Source organism: Salmo salar, chromosome 24 (assembly GCF_965601325.2).
Source record: "Salmo salar chromosome 24, fSalSal1, whole genome shotgun sequence".
NCBI classification, from domain to species: Eukaryota; Metazoa; Chordata; class Actinopteri; order Salmoniformes; family Salmonidae; genus Salmo; species Salmo salar.
In genome coordinates, this window is record NC_138314.1 from 27392283 (window position 1) to 27417422 (window position 25140).

The 25140-nt window shown below is 42.9% G+C and overlaps 1 protein-coding gene across 3 annotated transcripts in view; it reads left to right on the forward strand.

Annotated features, from left to right (window-relative positions):
- Nucleotides 1-25140, forward strand: part of nr6a1a (nuclear receptor subfamily 6, group A, member 1a) — a 140519-nt gene that overhangs the window by 91477 nt on the left and 23902 nt on the right. Inside the window, exon 1 of one of the 3 annotated variants that reach the window (XM_014171649.3) lies at nucleotides 1478-1851. The exons of 1 other annotated variant lie outside the window; for it this stretch is intronic. In XM_014171649.3, coding sequence (XP_014027124.1) covers nucleotides 1800-1851 — 52 coding nt within the window. In that variant the 5' untranslated portion in view covers nucleotides 1478-1799. Of the gene's footprint in view, nucleotides 1-1477; nucleotides 1852-15023; nucleotides 15208-25140 lie in introns of those variants that run through there. One more of the 3 variants, XM_014171648.3, reaches the window with a different exon arrangement.

Below are 25140 nucleotides of genomic sequence, written 5' to 3' on the forward strand. Positions count from 1 at the left end.
TAGACCTGATCACCGACAACAATGAGACAGCCTATAGGGAGGAGGTCAGAGGCTTGACCGTGTGGTGCAAGGACAACAACCTCTCCCTCAACGTGATCAAGACAAAGGAGATGATCGTGGATTACAGGAAGAGGAGGACCGAGCACGCCCCCATTCTCATCGACGGGGCTGTAGTGGAGCAGATTGAGAGCTTCAAGTTCCTTGGCGTCCACATCACCAACAAACTAACATGGTCCAAGCACACCAAAACAGTTGTGAAGAGGGCACGACAAAACCTATTCCTCCTCGAGAGCATCCTGACAGGTTGCATCACTGCTCGGCCTCCGACCGCAAGGCACTACAGAGGGTAGTGTGTATGGCCCAGTACATCACCGGGGCCAAGCTTCCTGCCATCCAGGACCTCTATACCAGGCGGTGTCAGAGGAAGGCCCTAAACATTTTCAAAAACTCCAACCACCCTAGTCATAGACTGTTCTCTCTGCTACGGCACAGCAAGCGGTACCGGAGCACCAAGTCTAGGTCCAAGAGGCTTCTAAACAGCTTCTACCCCCAAGCCACAAGACTCCTGAACAGCTAATCAAAGGGAAACCCGGACTATTTGCATTGCCCCCCCAACCCCCCACCTTCTTCTATGCTGGTGCTACTCTCTGTTATTGTCTATGCATAGTCACTTTAATAACTCTACCTACATGTACATATTACCTCAAATACCTCGACATTACTGTAATCTGGGAGACGGCGAGACTTGTCTTTGGCTACTACAATACTAGAGCAGGTCTGTTGATGGATCAGCAATCTGCTATTTTACTACTACTATGACTGATACTAGTACTACTACTACTACGAACAATGGTCACTATCCACCCCACCTAAACATGCTAAAATGTGAATGTCTCTGTCCTTGTATTCTGCCTCTCTCTCTATCAGTCTCTCCCTATCCTCCATGGCATTTGAATGTGTTAAGCCTCTTATATGTGACTTACTGAGGTAGTTCATTAGCATCGACATTGGGGGTGGGCTGTGGGTTGTGAGCCTGTGGGGCTGTGGGAGAGTGAACAAGTGGCTGCAGTATTAGCAGGATGGAGCTCAGGAGGGTGGGCTGAGACCTGACTGGACAGGACAAGGGTGACCGGTAGTGTGAGGTCCCCAGGAGAGGAGGGTACAGGGTAGAGAATCATTAGGGTAACAGGGTAACAGTAGAGTACGTGGTCCACTGGTTCAGAACGGGACACTTCATAACATGGCTTCCTGGAGAGGACACGAGGGATGAAGGAGGAAAATCTATTGGATGGTAATGGTAAGGTTACTGGTTTGTTACCTAGCACTGACACCTTGGCTAACTCTATTTGCCTTCTATTGACTAAATTACTTGATTAGTTAATGTCAGTGTGTGTTGTCAGCTTGAACCTGTGTTTATGCTTGGACGTGCACTTTGGTCCTCTGTGGAAGGGGAGTTTAATTTGGCCAGGGGGAGCATTGTTCAACAGCAGAGAAAATAGGATCATCAGTTCCACTCAGATAACCCCTAACCATCATTGGACCTCAAGCCAAGCTGTGACCCCAGGGCTTGAACTATGTGGTCATGTGACCAGGCAGTAAAGTGACCAGTGGTGTTGGCTTAGGAGTCTATGCTCAGAGAGAGGACAGGCTGTAGACGGAGGAGGTTGTCTGTCAGAGAGAGAGAGAGAGAGAGAGAGAGAGAGACAGAGACAGAGAGAGAGAGACAGAGACAGAGAGAGAGAAGGACAAGAGTCATGAGGCTCCCATGCCCTGTGGCCTTTCTTTAGCGGAATCTGTGCATGAATGGCGTCCCAGCAAACTGGGAGAAGCATGAAATGGATACATGGAAAGGTAAGAGAGGATGGGAGAGTGAAAGGGGTTGGGTCTATTGCCTTTATGGCCAATACTTTAAGCAACCTTACATCCGGATGTATAAATGAGAGAACTGACTAGCATTTAGTTGAAGGGCTAATCAATGGTTTAGTCAAATTATTTTCTTCGTTTCGTATTTTCTTCTTCGGAAAGAAAAGACTGGTTACAAACCCATTATGTAATGATATTGTGACCAGTTTGTCACTTTTGTTGCAGCTGTACTTTCCAAGATATACATATATGTAATAAAATAAATGACTTGCTATTTGAGGGGATTGTGTCCTTATATTTGTTATTCCAAATATGTTTGTGTATTTTGTTGAATAATCAGTTCATTTTCATGAATTTGTGAATACACATTTGAGGACTGTTCACATCTTTTCAGCATATTTTGCCATATTTCAACGTGTGTTCATTTTAATGTAGTAGAGTGGGTATTGGTATGTGTAGTTGAGTGCTGTTGTGTACTGCTGAGTGGGGTAACAAATGTATTGATCTGTGGTCTGTGTCTGTGGCCCATCTGGAAAAGGTTTTGTCCCCAGTCCGCATTGTTTATGTGATGGAGGAGAGGTTAGGATTACTAAACTGGGCAGTGTTAAACCCCTGGGTTGGCCAATTTCTGACTACCTTTCTAAACCTAACACAGTTTCACTTTATTTAACCTCATTTCAATTCATATCAGAGTGTACTTACTACCTTTTAATGAATATTTGAGATGATATGTGCCATGCAAGAGTCATCAGTGTTTCATTTTGATACAAATCCCTTTAGAATTTTTTAAGTGTAAGTTAATGGTGAAGGAAATTGTAGTTTTTCATTTACAGACCCAAACCAATCCATTCAGTCAGTCCTACTAACTTTCATGTCCTTGGACTTTGTAGATGACTCAAACCTTCACAATGTTCTCAGTCAATGGGATTGTCACATTTCTCTTTCCCAGGTGAGTTACAAATCAATGTAGTGTTTTTTTGGGACACAGTGGGGAGTTTTTTTTCAATGTGGAATCAGTTGTTCTTCTTTCAATGGTAAAAGCCTCCATACATTGATTGTGGTTCGCTATTAGTTTCCTTTGAAACCCCAAACCTCTTGAAACATGAGTAGTATACAGATGTGGGATCTTAATTTGACATATGTTGTCACAGCAAAATAATGCAGCAACAGGATTTAATAAAAAAAAATTATATTTCACCTTTATTTAACCAGGTAAGCTAGTTGAGAACAAGTTCTCATTTACAGCTGCGACCTGGCCAAGATAAAGCAAAGCAGTGCGACAAACAACAACACAGAGTTACACATGGAATAAACAAGCGTACAGTCAATAACACAGTAGGAGAAAAAAAGGAAAAGAAGAAAGTCTATATACAGTGTGTGCAAATGGCGTGAGGAGGTAAGGCAATAAATAGGCCATAGTAGCGAGGTAGTTACAATTTAGCAAATTAACACTGGAGTGATAGATGAGCAGATGATGATGTGCGAGTAAAATACTGGTGTGCAAAAGAGCAGAAAAGTAAATAAAAACAATTTGGTGATGAGGTAGGTAGATTGGGTGTGCTAATTACAGATGGGCTATGTACAGCTGCAGCGATCGGTTAGCTGCTCAGATAGCTTATGTTTAAAGTTAGTGAGGGAAATATAAGTCTCCAGCTTCAGCAATTTTTGCAATTCGTTCCAGTCATTGGCAGCAGAGAACTGGAAGGAAAGGTGGCCAAAGGACGTGTTGGCTTTGGGGATGGCCAGTGAAATATACCTGCTAGAGCGCGTGCTACGGGTGGGTGTTGTTATCGTGACCAGTGAGCTGAGATAAGGCGGAGCTTTACCTAGCATCGACTTATAGATGACCTGGAGCCAGTGGGTCTGGCGACGAATATGTAGCGAGGGCCAGCCAACTAGAGCATACAGGTCGCAGTGGTGTGTGTTATAAGGAGCTTTGGTAACAAAACAGATGGTACTGTGACAGACTGCATCCAGTTTGGAAGCTATTTTGTAAATTACATCGCCGAAGTCGAGGATCGGTAGGATAGTCAGTTTTATGAGGGTATGTTTGGCGGCGTGAGTGAAGGAGGCTTTATTGCGAAATAGGAAGCCGATTCTACATTTAATTTTGGATTGGAGATGTTTAATGTGAGTCTGGAAGGAGAGTTTACAGTCTAACCAGACACCTAGGTATTTGTAGTTGTCCACATATTCTAGGTTAGAACCGTCTAGAGTAGTGATGCTAGTCGGGCGGGCGGGTGTGGGCAGTGAACGGTTGAAGAGCATGCATTTGGTTTTACTAGCGTTTAAGAGCAGTTGGAGACCACAGAAGGAGTGTTGTATGGCATTGAAGCTCGTTTGGAGGTTAGTTAACTCTTGACGGGCTCGTCCCGTATGCGGGACGGACATCCAGTGAAAAAATCCTATCGCCATTAGCATAATGAAATGTAATATATATTTTTTTCAAATATAGGACTATGTTATATCGTTTTATAGATACACCTCTCCTGAATCGAACCACGTTGTCCGATTTCAAAAAGGCTTTACAGCAAAAGCAAAACATTAGATTATGTTAGAGGAGTATATCGTAAAAGTAGCCACATAGCCATTTTCCGACCAACCACATGCATCACAAATAACCAAAAAACAGCTAAATGCAGCACTAACCTTTTACAAACTTCATCAGATGACACTCCTAGGACATCATGTTACACAATACATGCATTATTTTGTTCGATAAAGTTCATATTTATATATATATAAAAACAGCATTTTACATCGGCGCGTAACGTTGACTAACTATTTTCCCTCAAATGCATCCGGTGAAACAGCGCTACAATTTACTAAATTACTATTCGAAAACATTTTAAAATGTAATATTGTCATTCTAAGATTTATAGATGAATATCTCTTGAAAGCACCTGTAATGCCAGATTTAACCTCTCTGGGCTAGGCGGGACGAAATCGTCCCACCTACGCAACAGCCAGTGTAATCCCGTGGCGCGATTTTCAAATACCTTAGAAATGCTATTACTTCAATTTCTCAAACATATGACTATTTTACACCATTTTAAAGACAAGACTCTCGTTAATCTAACCACACTGTCCGATTTCAAAAAGGCTTTACAACGAAAGCAAAACATTAGATTATGTCAGCAGAGTACCCAGCCAGAAATAATCAGACACCCATTTTTCAAGCTAGCATATAATGTCACAAAAACACAGAAGACAGCTAAATGCAGCACTAACCTTTGATGATCTTCATCAGATGACACACCTAGGACATTATGTTATACAATACATGCATGTTTTGTTCAATCAAGTTCATATTTATATCAAAAGCCAGCTTTTTACATTAACATTTTACATTTTACTTTGCAATAAACGTTCACAAAAAACATAACAATTATTTTAAGAATTATAGATACAGAACTCCTCTATGCACTCGATATGTCCGATTTTAAAATAGCTTTTCGGTGAAAGCACATTTTGCAATATTCTGAGTAGATAGCCCAGCCATCACGGCTAGCCATTTAGACACCCACCAAGTTTAGCCCTGACCAAACTCTGATTTACTATTACAAAAGTTTGATTACCTTTGATGTTCTTCGTCAGAATGCACTCCCAGGACTGCTACTTCAATAACAAATGTTGGTTTGGTCCAAAATAATCCATCGTTATATCCAAATAGCGGCGTTTTGTTCGTGCGTTCAAGACACTATCCCAAGTGTAAATAAGGGTCACGAGCATGGCGCAATTCATGACAAAAAAATTCTAAATATTCCATTACCGTACTTCGAAGCATGTCAACCGCTGTTTAAAATCCATTTTTATGCAATTTTTCTCGTAAAAAAGCGATAATATTCCGACCGGGAATCTGCGTTTAGGTAAACAGAGGAAAGAAAATAAAGCATTCGGTCGACGTGGGCACGCGCCTGAGTCTCACAGTACTGTAACCAGCCACTATCCAAACGCGCTACTTTTTTTCAACCAGAGCCTGCAAAGCCACGATTCAGCTTTTTCCCGGGCTCTGAGAGCCTATGGGAGCCGTAGGAAGTGTCACGTTACAGCTAAGATCCTCACTCTTCAATAAACAGAGACAAGAAGAACGACATCTTGTCAGACAGGCCACTTCCTGCATGAAATCCTCTCAGGTTTTTGCCTGCCATATGAGTTCTGTTATACTCACAGACACCATTCAAACAGTTTTAGAAACTTTAGGGTGTTTTCTATCCAAAGCCAATAATTATATGCATATTCTAGTTACTGGGCAGGAGTAGTAACCAGATTAAATCGGGTACGTTTTTTATCCAGCCGTGTCAATACTGCCCCCTAGCCCTAACAGGTTAAAAATTACTTTACTGGGTAATCACACTTTGCGATAAAAGGGGATGCGATACTCAGAAAATAGGCTAGCAATACATGTCAGCGCCATCTTGGAACAATCGCATATCAAATCTAGTCTTGTATACTATTGTCAATAATCCCTTACCTTTGGTTGTCTTCATCAGAAAGCACTTCCAGGAATCCCAGGTCCACAACAAATGTATTTTCGTTCGAAAAAATTCATCCTTTATCTCTTCTTGTTAGCGCGTTCTGAAGGCTGCTCCAAAACTTCCGTCGTGCGCAGGACACCTCTTTCGAAAAAATGCATCTTTTTTTTATTTAGGTTCGTTTAAACATGTCAAACGTTGTATAACAAATCTTTAGGGCCTTTTTCAACCAGAGCTCCAATAAGATTCAAGGGGGATGATTGCATTGTCTTTCAAAACGTTTCGAAAGGGGAGGGTAGCCAGGGGCGCCGGCGTCATAATGGTGATGGACCTCCTCATGTGACCAATTTCCACAGCGTCTCATTCATTCAGTTTTCACAGTAGAAGGCTCAAATCACTTTGTAAAGACTGGGGACATCTAGTGGAAGCAATAGGAAGTGCTCAATGAACCATTGCTCACTGTGTGAATTACAGGCAAAGTGGTGAAGTTGAGTCCGCAATTCAGAATTCCACATCCTGTTACGATCGGTCTCGGGGTTTTGACTGCCATATGAGTTCTGTTATACTCACAGACACCATTCAAACAGTTTTAGAAACTTTAGGGTGTTTTCTATCCACAAGTATTAATTATATGCATATCCTAGCTTCTGAGTTTGAGTCGGAGGCCGTTTAAAATGGGCACGAATTTTTTTCAAAAATCGCTGTAGCGCCCCCTATCCTAGGCGACCGTCAAGAGGTTAACACAGTGTCCAAGGAAGGGCCAGATGTATACAGAATGGTGTCGTCTGCGTAGAGGTGGATCAGGGAATCACCCGCAGCAAGCGCGACATCGTTGATATATACAGAGAAAAGAGTTGGCCCGAGAATTGAACCCTGTGGTACCCCCATAGAGACTGCCAGAGGTCCGGACAACAGGCCCTCCGATTTGACACACTGAACTCTGTCTGAGAAGTAGTTGGTGAACCAGGCGAGGCAGTCATTTGAGAAATCAAGGCTATTGAGTCTGCCGATAAGAATGCGGTGATTGACAGAGTCGAAAGTCTTGGCCAGGTTGATGAAGACGGCTGCACAGTATTGTCTTTTATCGATGGCAGTTATGATATCATTTAGTACCTTGAGCGTGAACGAGGTGCACTCATGACCAGCTCGGAAACCGGATTGCACAGCGGAGAAGGTATGGTGGGAATCGAAATGGTCAGTGATCTGTTTATTGACTTGGCTTTTGTAGACTTTAGAAAGGCAGGGCAGGATGGATATAGGTCTATAACAGTTTGGGTCTAGAGTGTCACCCCCTTTGAAGTGGGGGATGACCGCGGCAGCTTTCCAATCTTTAGGGATCTCGGATGATACGAAAGAGAGGTTGAACAGACTGGTAATAGGGGTTGCAACAATGGCGGCGGATAATTTTAGAAAGAGAGGGTCCAGATTGTCTAGCCCAGCTGATTTGTACAGTCCTGGTTTTGCAGCTCTTTCAGAGCATAAGCTATCTGGATTTGGGTGAAGGAAAAACTGGGGAAGCTTGGGCAAATAGCTGCGGGGGTGCGGAGCTGTTGGCCGGGGTTGGGGTAGCTAGGAGGAAAGCATGGCCAGCCGTAGAAAATGCTTATTGAAATTCTCGATTATCGTGGATTTATTGGTGGTGACAGTGTTACCTAGCCTCAGTGCAGTGGGCAGCTGGGAGGAGGTGCTTTTATTCTCCAAGGACTTTACAGTGTCCCAAAACCTTTTGGAGTTAGAGCCTGGGTTAACTGCTACAGGATGCAAATTTCTGTTTGAAGAAGCTAGTATTTGCTTTCCTTTCTGACTGCGTGTATTGGTTCCTGACTTCCCTGAAAAGTTGCGTATCGCGGGGACTATTCGATGCTTGTGCAGTCCGCCACAGGATGTTTTTGTGCTGGTCGAGGGCAGTCAGGTCTGGAGTGAACCAAGGGCTATATCTGTTCTTAGTTCTAAATTTTTTGAAAGGGTCATGCTTATTTAAGATGGTGAGGAAATTACTTTTAAAGAACGTCCAGGCATCCTCGACTGACGGGATGAGGTCAATATCCTTCCAGGATACCCGGGCCAGGTCGATTAGAAAGGCCTGCTCGCAGAAGTGTTTTAGGGAGCTTTTGACAGTGATGATGGGTGGTCGTTTGACCGCGGACCCATAGCGGATGCAGGCAATGAGGCAGTGATCGCTGAGATCCTGATTGAAGACAGCAGAGGTGTATTTAGAGGGCAAGTTGGTCAGGATGATATCTAAGAGGGTGCCCATGTTTACAGATTTAGGGTTGTACCTGGTGGGTTCCTTGATAATTTGTGTGAGATTGAGGGCATCTAGTTTAGATTGTAGGACGGCCGGGGTGTTAAGCGTATCCCAGTTTAGGTCACCTAACAGAACGAACTCTGAAGATAAATGGGGGGCAATCAATTCACATATGGTGTCCAGGGCACAGCTGGGAGCTGAGGGGGGTCTATAACAGGTGGCAACAGTGAGAGACTTATTTCTGGAGAGATTCATTTTTAAAATTAGAAGCTCGAACTGTTTGGGCATAGACCCGGAAAGTATGACAGAACTTTGCAGGCTATCTCTGGAGTAGATTGCAACTCCTTCCCCTTTTGCAGTTCTATCTTAATGGAAAATGTTGTAGTTGGGTATGGAAATGTCAGAATTTTTGGTGACCTTCCTGAGCCAGGATTCAGACACAGCAAGGACATCAGGGTTGGTGGAGTGTGCTAAAGCAGTGAGGAAAACAAACTTAGGGAGGAGGCTTCTGATGTTAACATGCATTCAACCAAGGCTTTTTCGGTTACAGAAGTCAACAATGAGAGTGCCTGGGTTAACCTCTACATCACCCGAGGAACAGAGGAGGAGTAGGATGAGGGTACGGCTAAAGGCTATCAGGACTGGTCGTCTAGTGCGTTGGGGACAGAGAATAAAAGGAGCAGATATCTTGGAGTGATCGAATAGGTTTAGGGTACAATGTACAGACAGGGGTATGGTGGGGTGCGGGTACAGTGGAGGTAAGCCCAGACACTGTGATGATAAGAGAGGTTGCATCTCTGGATGCGCTAGTTATGCTGGGTGAAGTCACTGCATGTGTGGGAGGTGGGACAAAGGAGGTGTCTGAGGCATGTTGAGTGGGACTAGGGGATCCACAGTAAACTAAAACAATAACTATCCTAAACAACAGTATACAAGGCATATTGACAATTGAGAGAGACATAAAGCAAGGCATAAAGCAGACAGGTGTTGATTGGAAGAGCTAGCTAAGACAACAACAACAGGTAAAATGGCGATGAATGGGCAGAGAAGGTCGGTTAGCTACACATAGGGCATGTTCGATAAACATAAACAAAATGGAGTACCGTGATTAATGAGCTGTCCAGCAGGCATCAGCTATGATCATAGGGTCCAGTGAACAGCAATAGATGGAGCAGGGAGCTCGATCTATTGGAGCAGCATTTCCTGAAACGTGATATTTTTTGGGGGAAATTGTCATTTGTATTCAGAATAATAAAATGTAGCAGATGTTTTTATCCAAAGCAATTTACAGTCATGCATGCATACATTTTACATATGGGTGGTCGTGGGAATTGAACCCACTGCCCTGGCATTATAACCACCATGCTCTACCAAATGAGCTACAAAGGACTGAGAACAGACTATGTTTCTAAACACTTCTACATTAATGTGGATGCTACCATGATTACGGATAATCCTGAATGAATCGTGAATAATGATGAGTGAGAAAGTTACAGACGCACCAATATCATACCCCCAAGACATGCTAACCTTCCCTGTTATTGTAATGGTGAGAGGTTAGCATGTCTTGGGGCTATGATATTGGTGCATCTGTAACGTTCTCAGTCATCATTACTCACAATTCATTCAGGATTATCCATAACCATGGTAACATCCACATTAATGTAGAATTGTTTAGAAACATAGTCTATTCTTATTTACAATAAAAGGGACACCAAACTGACACAATACATTATTTACCGTTCAGTTCTATTGGGCACAAAACAATCTGAAACACAATCAAAACAAACAGTAAATGCATCCAACAAGTTTGTGGAGTTTGTAGATCTCACTGTTTATAACCTCCCTCAGTGTTTAACCAGATAGAGCAGGATTGTTTGGGATTTACATGATCAAATACACAAGGCCTGGGACATCCATGAGACGTTTAGAGGTAACCTCTACCTGACCTGACCTGGGCCTCTGGGCCTGTTGTAGAACATAATGCCTCTCCACAACTAACCAAGGTCATTTTAGGCACCATCGTCTGCTGTGACTTCAAGGTTAAAGGCAAAATGGCTGATTTTGCTGTTTATCTTCGCCGTGTGCATGGGGGAGATGAAGGTGCCGAGGTCAACGGTGACATATGGCCAGTTCCCATGGCCGAGCTCCCCAATCCTCATCATCAGGCTTGGCTTCCTATTAGCATCGACAAACTGAGGTTATGCCCTTCAAAACATGACATTTCCTTCAGACGTACAGACTTGCCAAAAACATATGTATGGCATCTGTCTGTCCCGTGCTTATCTTATTAAAGTGTAGAATGGTGCACTGTCTGTATTTCTATCATATGAAATAATAGTGCAATAACACAAACAACCACCATTTTACTGAATATGAGTTGTGTTGTGATTAGTGCATATCAACCAGTGGTGGTCGGTGCTGTTCAATATTAGGGAGAGGGATTTTTATGAGCATTTCTATTACAGCATGTTGGATGACTGTCATTCATATTACATTCACCCAGCTCAATGTAACATCGATAGGTTTAGGCTACTACATGATTCTTGAATTTGCCCTAGGCTCATTATGAGGTTGCTACAACCTAGCCTACAAATGAAAGTTTATAACGTAGGTGCACAGGTCGAGAGACAAATTGGAGTAATCAAGGTGACAGACAGTGACACAATCAATACTGCCTTGCACACTCTTGCCTGCCTCTAGCTGATCAGGGTTGTAATCATTAGTCCAAACATTTGCAAAACCTTCCATTTTACCAGTAAACAAATTCCGGTAGGTCCCTCCCATTTCGTTCCATGTGCTTCTGTTAATGAAACTTTTTCAACAGAATCGGCGGAATGAATGCAACCCTGATCACCCGCATAGACAGTTGAATTTCATAGCAGCCACATACAGCATCGTCACTTTGCTTGCTGTATAATTCCTTCTCGCATCTATGCACCCTCATCCTCTCATCTTTTCCCTTCCCTTGTCGATTCACAACAGCTGTCTATGACCAGGCGCAATAACCTCTCCAAACCAAACCTTCTTCCCATAACTGCTAACCGCTACACAGCCTACACCATTGTCACCATATTAACGTTATAGTCCACACAATACAACTAACGCATTAGTAAACCAACAATCCATCCAGTCTGTAATACCAACATGTTTCAAGCAGACCACCATAGTCCCTGTGCCCAAGAACACCAAGGTAACCTGCCTAAATGACTACCGACCCGTAGCACTCACGCCTGTAACCATGAAATACTTTGAAAGGCTGGTCATGGCTCACATCAACACCATTATCCCAGAAACCCTAGACCCACTCCAATTTGCATACCGCACCAACAGATCCACAGATGATGCAATCTCTATTGCACTCCACACTGCCCTTTCACACCTGGACAAAATGAACACCTATGTGAGAATGCTATTCATTGACTACAGCTCAGCGTTCAACACATAGTACCCTCAAAGCTCATTATGAGCTAAGGACGCTGGGACTAAACACCTCCCTCTGCAACTGGATCCTGAACTTCCTGATGGGCCGCCCCCAGGTGGTAAGGGTAGGTAACAACACAGCCACCACGCTGATCCTCAACATGGGGGCCCCTCAGGGGTGTGTGCTCAGTCCCCTCATGTATTCCCTGTTCACTCATGACTGCACGGCCAGGCACGACTCTAACACCAATATTAGGTTTGTTGATGATACCTGATCACCGACAACAATGAGACAGCCTATAGGAGGAGGTCAGAGACCTGACCATGTGGTGCAAGGACAACAACCTCTCCCTCAATGTGATCAAGACAAAGGAGATGATCGTGGATTACAGGAAGAGGAGGACCGAGCACGCCACCATTGTCATCGACGGGGCTGTCGTGGAGCAAATTGAGAGCGTCAAGTTCCTTGGTGTCCACATCACCAACAAACTAACATGGTCCAAACACACCAAAACAGTCGTGAAGAGGGCACGACAAAACCTATTCCCCCTCAGGAGACCGAAAAGATTTGGCGTGGGTCATCAGATCCTCAAAAGGTTTTACAGCTGCACCATCGAGAGCATCCTGACAGGTTGCATCACTGCCTGGTATGGCAACTGCTTGGCCACCGACCGCAAGGCACTACAGAGGGTAGTGTGTACGGCCCAGTACATCACCGGGGCCAAGCTTCCTGCCATCCAGGACCTCTATACCAGGCGGTGCCAGAGGAAGGCCCTAAAAATTGTCAAAGACTCCAACCACCACTGTTCTCTCTGATACGGCACAGCAAGGGGACCGGAGCACCAAGTCTAGGTCCTAGAGGCTTCTAAACAGCTTCTACCCCCAAGCCATAATACTCCTGAACAGCTAATCAAATGGAAACCCGGACTATTTGCATTGCCCCCCCCCCCCCCCCCCCCCCCCCCAACCCCCCACCTTCTCTGCTGGTGCTACTCTCTGTTATTATATATGCATACCGTAATTTCCGGACTATAAGCCGCTACTTTTTTCCCAGGCTTTGAACCTCGCAGCTTAAACAATGACGCGGCTAATATATGGATTTTTCCCGCTTTCAAATAAATTTACAAAAAAAAAACACATTCTGTGACGTGCTCAGTTTTTTGGTGGCATGAAGCTTTCATTAGACCAATGAAATTGCCGAACGGGTTAAGGTCAAACAACTTTTTTGTTTACTGTTTAGATTAAATCGAGCGCGCTCAAACTTCCCATCATTCTGATTACGGTAGTCATTTTGTCACCCTCATCATGGCAAAGACACGGAGAAATGCATATGATGCAGCTTTCAAGTTGAAGGCGATTGATCTGGCTGTTGGAAAAGGAAATAGAGCTGCTGCACGGGAGCTTGGTCTGGAGCAATGACTTTCTTGGTAGGCTACTGTTTACTGCTAATTTTTAATTTTTTGTTACAAGCCGTGTTTTGTTAAAGCCTATTTATTTTTGTTACAAGCCGTGTTTCGTTAAAGCCTGTGTAAAGTTCATTTGTTTCAATGTACCGGTATTTACCTGCGGCTTATAGACATGTGCGGCTTATTTATGTTCAAAATAATATATATTTTTTAATTCAGTGGGTGCGGCTTATATTCAGGTGCGCTCAATAGCCCGGAAATTACGGTAGTCACTTTAATAACTCTACCTACATGTACATATTACCTCACATACCTCGACATTACTGTAATGTGGGAGACTGCGAGACTTGTCTCTGGCTACTACAATACTAGAGCAGGTCTGTTGATGGATCAGCAATCTGCTATTTTACTACTACTATGTTTGATACTAGTACTACTACTACTACGAACAATGGTCACTATCCACCCCACCTAAACATGCTAAAATTTGAATGTCTCTGTCCTTGTATTCTGCCTCTCTCTCTATCAGTCTCTCCCTATCCTCCATGGCATTTGAATGTGTTAAGCCTCTTATATGTGACTTACTGAGGTAGTTCATTAGCATCGACATTGGGAGTGGGCTGTGGGTTGTGAGCCTGTGGGGCTGTGGGAGAGTGAACAAGTGGCTGCAGTATTAGCAGGGTGGAGCTCAGGAGGGTGGGCTGAGACATGACTGGACAGGACAAGGGTGACTGGTGGTGTGAGGTCCCCAGGAGAGGAGGGTACAGGGTAGAGAATCATTAGGGTAACAGGGTAACAGTAGAGTACGTGGTCCACTGGTTCAGAACTGGACACTTCATAACATGGCTTCCTGGAGAAGACACTGGAGGGATGAAGGAGGAAAATCCATTGGATGGTATAGCAAAAAAACAAAGACATTTCACTTAGTTCACTTAGAACTAGTTATAGCAGTACACTATACCAAGCAATTAATTGGTGAACTGTTTGATTGGCTGTATGTTGTAATGTTGCTTTGTGGGTTCATTTTGTGAATATAAATGGTAGCTCATTATTGTCATCACCTGCAGGAACACATAATTATCATTAATATCTTACACTTGTTAAGCATTAGCATTCAAGTGCACTGTTCCTGGTTTGTTACTGACACCTTGGTTAGTTACTGACACCTTGGCTAACTCTATTTGCCTTCTATTGACGAAATGACTCGATCATTTAATGTCAGTGTATGTTGTCAGCTTGAATCTGTGTTTATGCTTGGACGTGCACTTTGGCCCTCTGTGGAAAGTGCCAGAGGCAGAGGGAGGGGAGGCTAATTTGGCCAGGGGGAGCATTGTTCAACAGCAGAGAAAATAGGACCATCAGTTCCACTCAGATAACCCCTAACCATCATTGGACCTCAAGCCAAGCTGTGACCCCAGGGCTTGAACTATGTGGTCATGTGACCAGGCAGTAAAGTGACCAGTGGTGTTGGCTTAGGAGTCTATGCTCAGAGAGAGGACAGGCTGTAGACGGAGGAGGTTGTCTGTCAGAGAGAGAGAGAGAGAGAGAGAGAGAGAGAGAGAGAGGAGAGAGAGAGAGAGAGAGAGAGAGAGAGAGAGAGAGAGAGAGAGAGAGAGAGAGAGAGAGAGAGAGAGAGAGAGAGAGAGAGAGAGAGAGAGACAGAGAGAGAGACAGAGAGAGAGAAGGACAAGAGTCATGAGGCTCCCATGCCCTGTGGCTTTTCTTTAGCGGAATCTGTGCATGAATGGCGTCCCAGCAAACTGGGAGAAGCATGAAATGGATACATGGGAAGGTAAGAGAGGATGGGAGAGTGAAAGGGGTTGGGTCTATTGCCTTTATGGCCAATACTTTAAGCAACCTTACATCCGGATGTATAAATGAGAGAACTGACTAGCATTTAGATGAAGGGCTAATCAATGGTTTAGTCAAATTATTTTCTTAGTTTCGTGTTTTCTTCTTCGGAAAGAAAAGACTGGTTACAAACCCATTATGTAATGATATTGTGACCAGTTTGTCACTTTTGTTGCAGCTGTACTTTCCAAGATATACATATATGTAATGAAATAAATCACTTGATAGTTGTAGGGGATTGTGTGCTTATATTTGTTATTATATTTTGTTGAATAATCAATTCATTTTCATGAATTAGTGAATACATATTTGAGGACTGTTCACATCTTTTCAGCATATTTTGCAATATTTCAATGTGTGTTAATTTGAATGTAGTAGAGCGGGTATTGGTATGTGTAGTAGAGTGGGTATTGGTATGTGTAGTTTGGTGCTGTTGTGTACTGCTGAGTGGGGTAACAAATGTATTGATCTGTGGTCTGTGTCTGTGGCCCATCTGGAAAAGGTTTTGTCCCCAGTCAGCATTGTTTATGTGATGGAGGAGAGGTTAGGATTACTCTACTGGGCAGTGTTAAACCCCTGGGTTGGCCAATTTCTGACTACCTTTCTAAACCTAACACAGTTTCACTTCATTTCACCTCATTTGAATTCATATCAGAGTGTACTTACTACCTTTTAATGAATATTTCAGATTATATGTGCCATGCAAGAGTCATCAGTGTTTCATTTTGATACAAATCCCTTTAGAAAGTGTAAGCTAATGGTGAAGGAAATTGTAGTTATTCATTTACAGACCCAAACCAATCCATTCAGTCAGTCCTACTAACTATCACGTCTTTGGATTTTGTAGATGACTCAAACCTTTGCAATGTTCTCAGTCAATGGGATTGTCACATTTCTCTTTCCCAGGTGAGTTACAAATCAATGTAGTGTTTTTTTGGGACACAGTGGGGAGTTTTTTTTCAATGTGGAATCAGTTGTTCTGCTTTCAATGGTAAAAGCCTCCATACATTGATTGTGGTCCGCTATTAGTTTCCTTTGAAACCCCAAACCTCTTGAAACATGAGTAGTATACAGATGTGGGATCTTAATTTGACTTATATTGTCACAGCAAAATAATGCAGCAACAGGATTTGAACATTTTGTACATCATTTTACATAATTTTTGGTTAGGCTATTAGTTGGCCAAAAGTAGGCTACATGGAAAGTGCAAAACTGTTAATATAACCATGTGTTAGTGGTGGTTTTCATTGAATTTATGTAAAACACGAAGCTCATCTGCATTTCCAATTCTCAGCAACAAAAGATTGAATAAGATACTACACCTGTATGACCCATCACTCAGTGCTACCATGGTTACCACCAGGTAGTGTTCTATCTAGCCTTTTGAGGGCCCTGAGCGAAAACAAAGTAAGTTTGTAAGTTTACATATTTTGCCATGGGCGTAGAGAATATTTGACAGTTTTAATGCAAGTTTTCTTCAGTTGTACAGATTTTGCCATGGGGCAGAGAGAAAATTGTGCAATTTTATAACAATTTTCGTGCAAATCTACTCATTTTGCAATGGGGCAGAGAGAAACGTTTGCAGTTTTAAGGCATGTTTTCTGCAGTTCTACTTATTCTGCAATGGGGCAGAGAGAAAATGTAAAATATTATAACAAATTTCATGCAATTCTACCCATTTTGCCATGGGGGGGGATAATGTTTTGGCAGTTTTAAAGCAAATTTCCTGCAATTCTACACATTTTGCCATGACTTACGCCTTGATATCTGACTGAGAGTGACTAACAAAATCATTGGGGGCCCCTTGGCGGTCAGGGCCCCTGGGCATGTGCCCGGTCAGTATTCGGCCATGACTACTACATTTTTAGATAACTGGCTAGACTAACTTACCAATCTAAAAATTGTTAGCTGACAATGGCTAATTGAGTGACTGTCATTGACTGACAAAACAAGAGAAAAACTGCTAATGCACAACCAAATTTCGAACTTGCACCTTGTGTAAGCAACTGTTTATGTCGCTTATGCCTGGAGCTGGCCCTGTTATCTAGAGACAACCAGATCAAGAGCTCTTTGCTGAGCCCTATGTGTTTGATAATGGTTATCTTGGCATGTGATAGTCATTGTGATCGTTTGTCTAGTGGTTTAACCATAACATAACATAGCCATCAGCTGAGTTGTTCCGTTTACGAATTCTCTTGGAACATTTGTCTCATGTTTCCTATTGTCTCTTATGTGTTGTCTTTTCAGGGAAGGGAGGGGCTACTGTATCCACTCCATTTCCGCATGCTAATCCTATCCTGTCAGCTCTGGAAGTTGTGTTTCTTCTCCAGCTGAAGGAGGGTTAAATCCACTCAGTCTTTCATCATGTAAAGGAGCCCGCTGATGCCTCTCTCTGTCTCTCAACACACCAATTCACTCCTGCCATGGCTCATCCAAGCAGGAAGTCCCCTTTCTTACAAATTCTGGGTGGGGGGAATGTGCCTGTGCTTATGTGTGTGCCTGTGGATGCGGGGGTAGTGGGATAGAGGCTGTGCTTGTGAAGATCAATAACAGTGGGGGAGGTCAGGAACTGTGGCATCTGTACAGGCTAAATATAGCCAATGCCAACGCCTGCTTATTATGGCGTTCTAGGGTCTTTCCCCTCATTTCATTTAAACGTTTATGTGAGTTCTGATCCAGCCAAACCAAATCAAGTCCTCCATATCTCAGACCTTTGTTTCCAAGGGGAGTATTATTTTAACTGCCAGTACCCACCCCCGATGCATACACACTTTAAATCTAACACACACAAAACACCATCTGATACTCCCTATGAAAAAAGGCCATAGATTGACCTGATCACTTTATTGATTGTTCTTAATCCCTCTCTGATGAATAATTTGTTCCTATGCATAGTAGGAATATTATTCTAGGTGCTGTTTTTAGTTAGATCAAATCTATTTATTCTAGGTGCTGTTTTTAGTTAGATCAAGTCTATTTAGATAGTCAAGCCACCCCCCCCCCCCCCCCCTCTAGACGCAGGCACACACACACACACATGGAAATAATAGCAAGTGCATTATAGTTTGTATTTCCCGAGACCGGAAGGGTCTGGTAATGGAAAAGATAGGTGGTGGTTAGCCCGTTAGCCTGCTGAGCCTGTTAGCCTGCTGAGGCTGTTAGCCTGCTGAGCCTGTTAGCCTCCTGAGTCTGTTAGCCTGCTGAGCCTGTTAGCCTGCTGAGTCTGTTAGCCTCTTAGCCTCCTGAGTCTGTTAGCCTGCTGAGCCTGTTAGCCTGCTGAGTCTGTTAGCCTCTTAGCCTGCTGAGGCTGTTAGGCTGCTGAGTCTGTTAGCCTGCTGAGCTTGTTAGCCTGCTGAGTCTGTTAGCCTTTTAGCCTGCTGAGCCTGTTAGCCTGCTGAGCCCGTTAGCCTGCTGAGCCCGTTAGTCTGCTGAGCCCGTTAGGCTGCTGAGTCTGTTAGCCTCTTAGCCTGCTGAGCCTGATAGCCTGCTGAGGCTGTTAGCCTGCTGAGCCTGTTAGCCTGCAGAGCCTGTTAGCCTCTGGGAAGCCCCCAGTAATACTTAGGAGTGCTGGGGAAAACAGACTTTTATTAAAGGGGGCGTTTAAATGGCCCAATGTTGCAAGCACCTGTGTTGTTAAATACCACCATTTGGTTCATATTAGGTTGTGCTGACTGTTAAGGCTCCGCATTAACAAGCACAATATCAAACTGCTGCACTGGACTTTTGCCAGCACGCTCATGTTTGATAACAAAGCAATGATATTTAAAAATTCAAAATGTCCTACGTTTGCTACCTGTTGGTTGAAACTTAACATTTAGACTTTTATTGAACACTATAGCAATTATATAATCGCTCAGTCATAGTGTGCCCCAGTCTGTGAAGAGAATCAATTAGATTTGTGTCACAGGTTATGTTGAATTTTGAAATTAGATGAGTGGCTTTTTCTTGGTGGATTTTAGGGATCTGTAACTGTAGCCACTTCTAAGAACCCAAGGAGCTATACAGAGAAATAACCAAACACGTCAATGAATATTGATTACATTCCAATATTAAGATCAAAGACCTGTTCAAAAGGGCAGCAGCTAGCCTAGCAGTTAGAGCATTGGTCCAGTAACCGAAAGGTTGCTGCTACGAATACCCTTTAGCAAGACACTTACCCCTAATTTGCTCAAAGGGCGCTGTACTACTATGGCTGACCCCGTAAAACCATGCATTTCACTGCACCTATCTGGTGTATGTGACAATAAAACATGTTATTTATTTTATTATTAAATGTACCTTTAGATGTATTCATCAAGGAACTCAAATGAATGTGTTTGTGTTACGGCAGTATGTCTAAGTTGCCAGGAGAAAACATAGAAATAACAACAGCAGAGCTCAGTATCTATTGTCTCAAACCTGTTGCTGTTTAGGGGCACAAGAGAATGCAAGACAACATTACCATTTATGCTGTTACAGAAACTCAACATTTTTGGCTTATTTGTGTACTTAATCAATATTTTGGGAATGAGCTGGATTGACTTTAATACTGTTTAATAATGTTATCTCTGAAATATCTTATAAACTAGTGACTAATATAGTATTAATTAGCATAGAATTAACATGGTATCTGGCTAGAATGTAATTACCCAATGCTAATGACTCAGACTGTAATCCCTGGTAAGATCTCAGCCTGCTTCCCAGAGACAGTACTGTGTGAGGGGGGGTGGGGGGGGGGGGTGGGGGGGGGGGGGTTAAATGTTATCCAGTAAAGTATGCGATGTCAACATGCCACCATTGTCATGACTATGAGCTAAATCTGCAACTGCATAAATGAACATAACACTATGTAGACAGGAGAGACCAAACAGCATGGTGTCTGACTGTTGGAAAGGTGCAAATTGGTTATATCTTCTTACTGTCTCATAGAGATAGAGAGAAAGAGCGGGAGAGAGAGTGAGTCGGCATGTACTGTACTTAGTTAGGAGAAAGTATGCACCCTTTCCTCTATACCAGGCGGTGTCAGAGGAAGGCCCTAAAAATGGTCAAAGACTCCAGCCACCCTAGTCATAGACTGTTCTCTCTGCTACCGCACGGCAAGCGGTACCGGAGCGCCAAGTCTAGGTCCAAGAGGCTTCTAAACAGCTTCTACCCCCAAACCATAAGACTCCTGAACATCTAGTCAAATTGCTACCCAGACTATTTGCATTGCCCCCCCCCCCCCCCCCCCCCCCATCTATGTATAGTCACTTTAATAACTCTACCTACATGTACATACTAACTCAACTAACTGGTGCCCCTGCACATTGACTCTGTACCGGCACCCCCCTGTATATATTGTTATTTTTTACTGCTGCTCTTTAATTACTTGTTACTTTTATCTCTCATTCTTATCCATATTTGTTTTGAAACTGCACTGTTGGTTAGGGGCTCGTAAGTAAGCATTTCACTGTAAGGTCTGCACCTGTTGTATTCGGCGCATGTTTTACATTTACATTTACGTCATTTAGCAGACGCTCTTATCCAGAGCGACTTACAAATTGGTACATTCACCTTATGACTAAAACAATTTGATTTGATTTATAGGAGTGAGTATGGTAGAGAGAGATGTAAAGAGGGAGGGAGGGAGGGAGGGAGGGAACAGTGGAAAAGTACAGGAGCTCCATTCAACCCCTGCTCCCTTTTAGCTGGGCATGATTGTAATGGAAACACAAGACAAAACTGCTGAGTGAAATACCCTTCAGCAGGCCTTGTCCCAGTGTCACCCACTCAAAGGCTTCTCCATCAACCTTTGTCTGACTGGGAATCTGACAAAGGGAAGATGTTGCCACTATATGTCTCTTTTCTCAGCATGGCACAGGTAATAGGACATGGGGAGAGAAACCATGGAGCTAAATCAAAAGAGATGCTCAGTTCATTAACAAATTGACCAAAACGGGGTGGTTACATTTTTTTGAATTTCAATTTTATTCCCCCAGTATAAACAAACCTGTTGATAAGGAGTATTGTTATAATTGCTGAAATAAGATTACTGAAAGGGTTAACTCCAAACGTTACCTTGTGCATCTAGTTCACTAATGTAGTTGTAAGTAGGCCAATATCATTATTGGATCAGTGTGAAACAGGAGTGGTGTTTGGGAATGTCTCTTGTCCATTGACACTGGTTTAAAATGCTTGCGTTGCATTTCCTGGTTTGCGTTAAAGTTTGAAATGAAACCCAGCCTGACCCCTGGGAAACAATGCAGGCTTTAATGGGCCCAGTGGGAGGGCTGGGTGAGGGAGGGGTGAGGTGAGGGTCCCAGGAACCAGGCTGCAGAGAGAGAGGGTGGAGTTCAAGATGAAGCAAAGGCCTGACTTTACAACTCTTCGACTTGTCCCGTTACTGTGGATTTATCACCCTGGTCACATGATCCAGGAGGAGCCGGGGGAAGGGAGGGTGACCAGAACCAGGATGGAACCAGTCTGACGGACTGGACCACTGGCTGCCATACAATGGGGATGTGAGGTGGAGCCAGAGTTTGACGTGACACATTGAGATCAAGTGTGTGAAGGTGTGAAGCAGGTTGTTTATATGGTGGCCATGCACTTGAAAGAGAGGGTGACATATTTGGCAAATAAGCCTCTGCTGGCGTGAATTAAGGAAACTAACGGTCATTGTGTTTTTTTCATTGAAGGAAGTCAGGCATTTCACATGGGATGCTCAATGAAATATATGGTTTTGATGCATTCATGTGCTAAAGTAAGACAGACAAATGGCTTATTGAGGAGGAGAGGATCCATAGTGTAAAACTATGTGATCTTTTAGACTTGCTTTAAGGCAATGAAATCTTTTACGTGCTCTCACAGCTTGTGTTGAAGTAAAATAGCTAAACAGAACATGGTGTTGGTGATCTAGAACTTATAAGCAAGACAATGCAGAGGAAGATCCGTATACAGTATGCCCAAAAAAAGAGTACCTTTTGGTGGCAGCCAATTTGAGAAACAGAATATAGAGAGCTCTCAGTTGAAACAAAGGGGGAAAGTATCTGGGTCCTGTCTTCTTTTCTGGCAGGCTTAGTGGAGGTGTTGTTCTGTTTAGCACACAGCACAGGGGCTTAACGACTGAATGGCTCTTGATTTAAACCTCAAGCTGAACCTTCTCTGATACCTCCAACCTTCCTTGGGCCACAGGCTTCTGTCCTCATTGTGCTCCAAGAGCCCATTTTTATCAGGCTAAAGTCACTTCATAATGAATCATTATATAGGACATCAACATTTTCTGGACATAAAGTGCTTACATGCTGCAATATGTAGTAGTGTGTGAAAGCAAATTGATGCTCCTCATATATGGCTGCAGGTAGCCTAGTGGTTAAGAGCGTTGGGCCAGTAACCGAATGGTCACAGGTTTGAAACCCCAAGCTGACTAGGTAAAAAAGCTGTTGATGTGCCCTTGAGCAAGACACATAATCCCAATTGTTTTGAATAAGAGTGTCTGCTAAATGACTAAAATGTAAATATGTATGTTGCTGGACTTACTTCTGACAGGCCTTGTTTTTTTATTCAACTGAGTCTCTCTGTACTACATTGTTATCTGTATGGCAGTGTGAAACAGTCATTACATGATTGTTCCATATAGAAGACCAAAAATTGGAGTCGTGTCACTGAAAAATCTATTGCTCACTTCAACAACGCTTGTGTTGAGTAAAAGCTCCTCACTGTTTTCAGGGTGCCGGTGTGTTCACGTTATTAACTAATGATTAAATTATAATCTGCTGGCGGGAACCGAGTGACCCTATTGTGTGTGTGTGTACAGTATGACAACCTCTGAGGAGCTTCCTAAGGAGAAAGAATTTAAACCTCATACCATTTAAATGGTAATCCCACTGGGATTTAGAGGTCTTCAATTCACCATTCAGTAGATCTGGGAGAGGCTTTATCCTCCCATACATTCCTCCTGCTCTGGCTAATTAGCTCTAGTACATGAACCTTACTCTGGACTCTGAAAGCCCACTCTACTTCTTATAGTAGGCTTAGAGCAAAACTGGACACATAGCACCTCTTTCATATGTAGGATCTTAATTTGATGCAATGCAGGACATTTAAAACATGTAGTGTATTTGAAGTTTAAAAAGGCATCTGAAGTTTGTCATTTAAAAATATATATATATTTTTTATTTCACCTTTATTTAACCAGATAGGCCAGTTGAGAACAAATTCTCATATACAACTGCGACCTGGCCAAGATAGAGCAAAGCAGTGTGACAAAAACAACAACACAGAGTTACACATGAGATAAACAAACATACAGTCAATAACACAATAGAAAAGTCTATATACAGTGTGCACAAATGTAGTAAGATTAGGGAGGTAAGGCCATAGTGGCGAAATAATTACAATTTAGCAATTAAACACTGGAGTGATAGATGTGCAGAAGATGAATGTGCAGGTAGAGATACTGGGGTGCAAAGGAGCAAAAAGAAATAACAATATGGGAATGAGGTAATTGAGTGGGCTATTTACAGATGGGCTATGTACAGGTGCAATGATCGGTAAGCTGCTCTGACAGCTGATGCTTAAATTAATTACAAAGTATTTACCACTTTGACATTTTAGACTTGATTTACCCTTACGGAAAATGTATCAAACCCCTACAAAAATACCAGTTCATTATTATAATAATAAAAATTTCCTGTTGGTGTAGGATTATTTTCCTGCTGTAGCAAACTGGCTCAAATTAAGATCCTACATCTGTATAGCAGGATTCTGATTACATTGCAGTCAGTGTTGTAGTACTCGAGACCTGTCACAGTCTCTGACAACATATTGAGTATCTTGGTCTTGTCTCGGTGTCAGATATATTTGTACTCGGTCTTGACCTGGTCTCAGAAAGTGAGGACTCGTAATTTCTTCCCGAGACCAGTGGAGTAAAAAACTAATAATTATAAGCTTCCATTCAGTCAGGAAGTATTCAGACCCCTTCCCTTTTTTGTTACGTTACATCCTTATTATAAAATAGATTTTAATCAATCTAGACACAATACCCCATAATGACATAGCGAAAACAGGTTTTTAGCTATTTTTGCAATACCTTATTTACATAAGTATTCAGACCCTTTGCTATGAGACTCGACATTGAGCTTAGGTGCATCCTGTATCCATTGACCATCCTTGAGATGTTTCTACAACTTGATTGGAATCCACCTGTGGTAAATTCAATTGATTGGACATGATTTGGAAAGGCACACACCTGTCTACATAAGGTCTCACAGTTGACAGTGCATGTCAGAAATTTAATTGTAGACCAGTTATCCAAAAAATCTTTGAAACAAGATAGAATTGATATTAATGTTCCACTGGGTAGAGGTGAGGCCAAATGTAAGATGAAAGCCATTTTGATAGATGTGTGGCAGAAGAGATGGGACGCTAAGCCTAAGGGCCAGCATTTATATGCCCTCCAAAGAAAGGTTGGTGGACCAAGATTCAAAGGTCAGATTAGGAAGAAATAGGTGGTGCTTGCTTGATTGCGCCTAGGACATTATACATTGAACTTGTTATTACATCTGGTTGGCAAGCATGGGAATGGTTTGTGTCTGGAGTGTGAAACGGTGGCGCATGCGTTGTTGTGTTGTTATATTGTTGTAATTATGTTGAAGAGAGGGAAAGATTGAAGTGTAGGGTCATTGAGGTTGGACGGGGTTGGGGGAGTTTGGAAGCGATTTTGGGAGTGGGGCAGGGTCTATTAGAAGTTAGTAGGGCTCTTTTTTTTCAGAAGAACTGATTTAGGTAGGAGGATATAGAAATGTTGTAAACCGTGATTGACCACACATGTTGGTTTGTGGACCGCCATAATATCATAGAAGAAGAGGAAGTGCATGTCAGAGCAAAAACCAAGCCATGAGATCGAAGGAATTGTCCG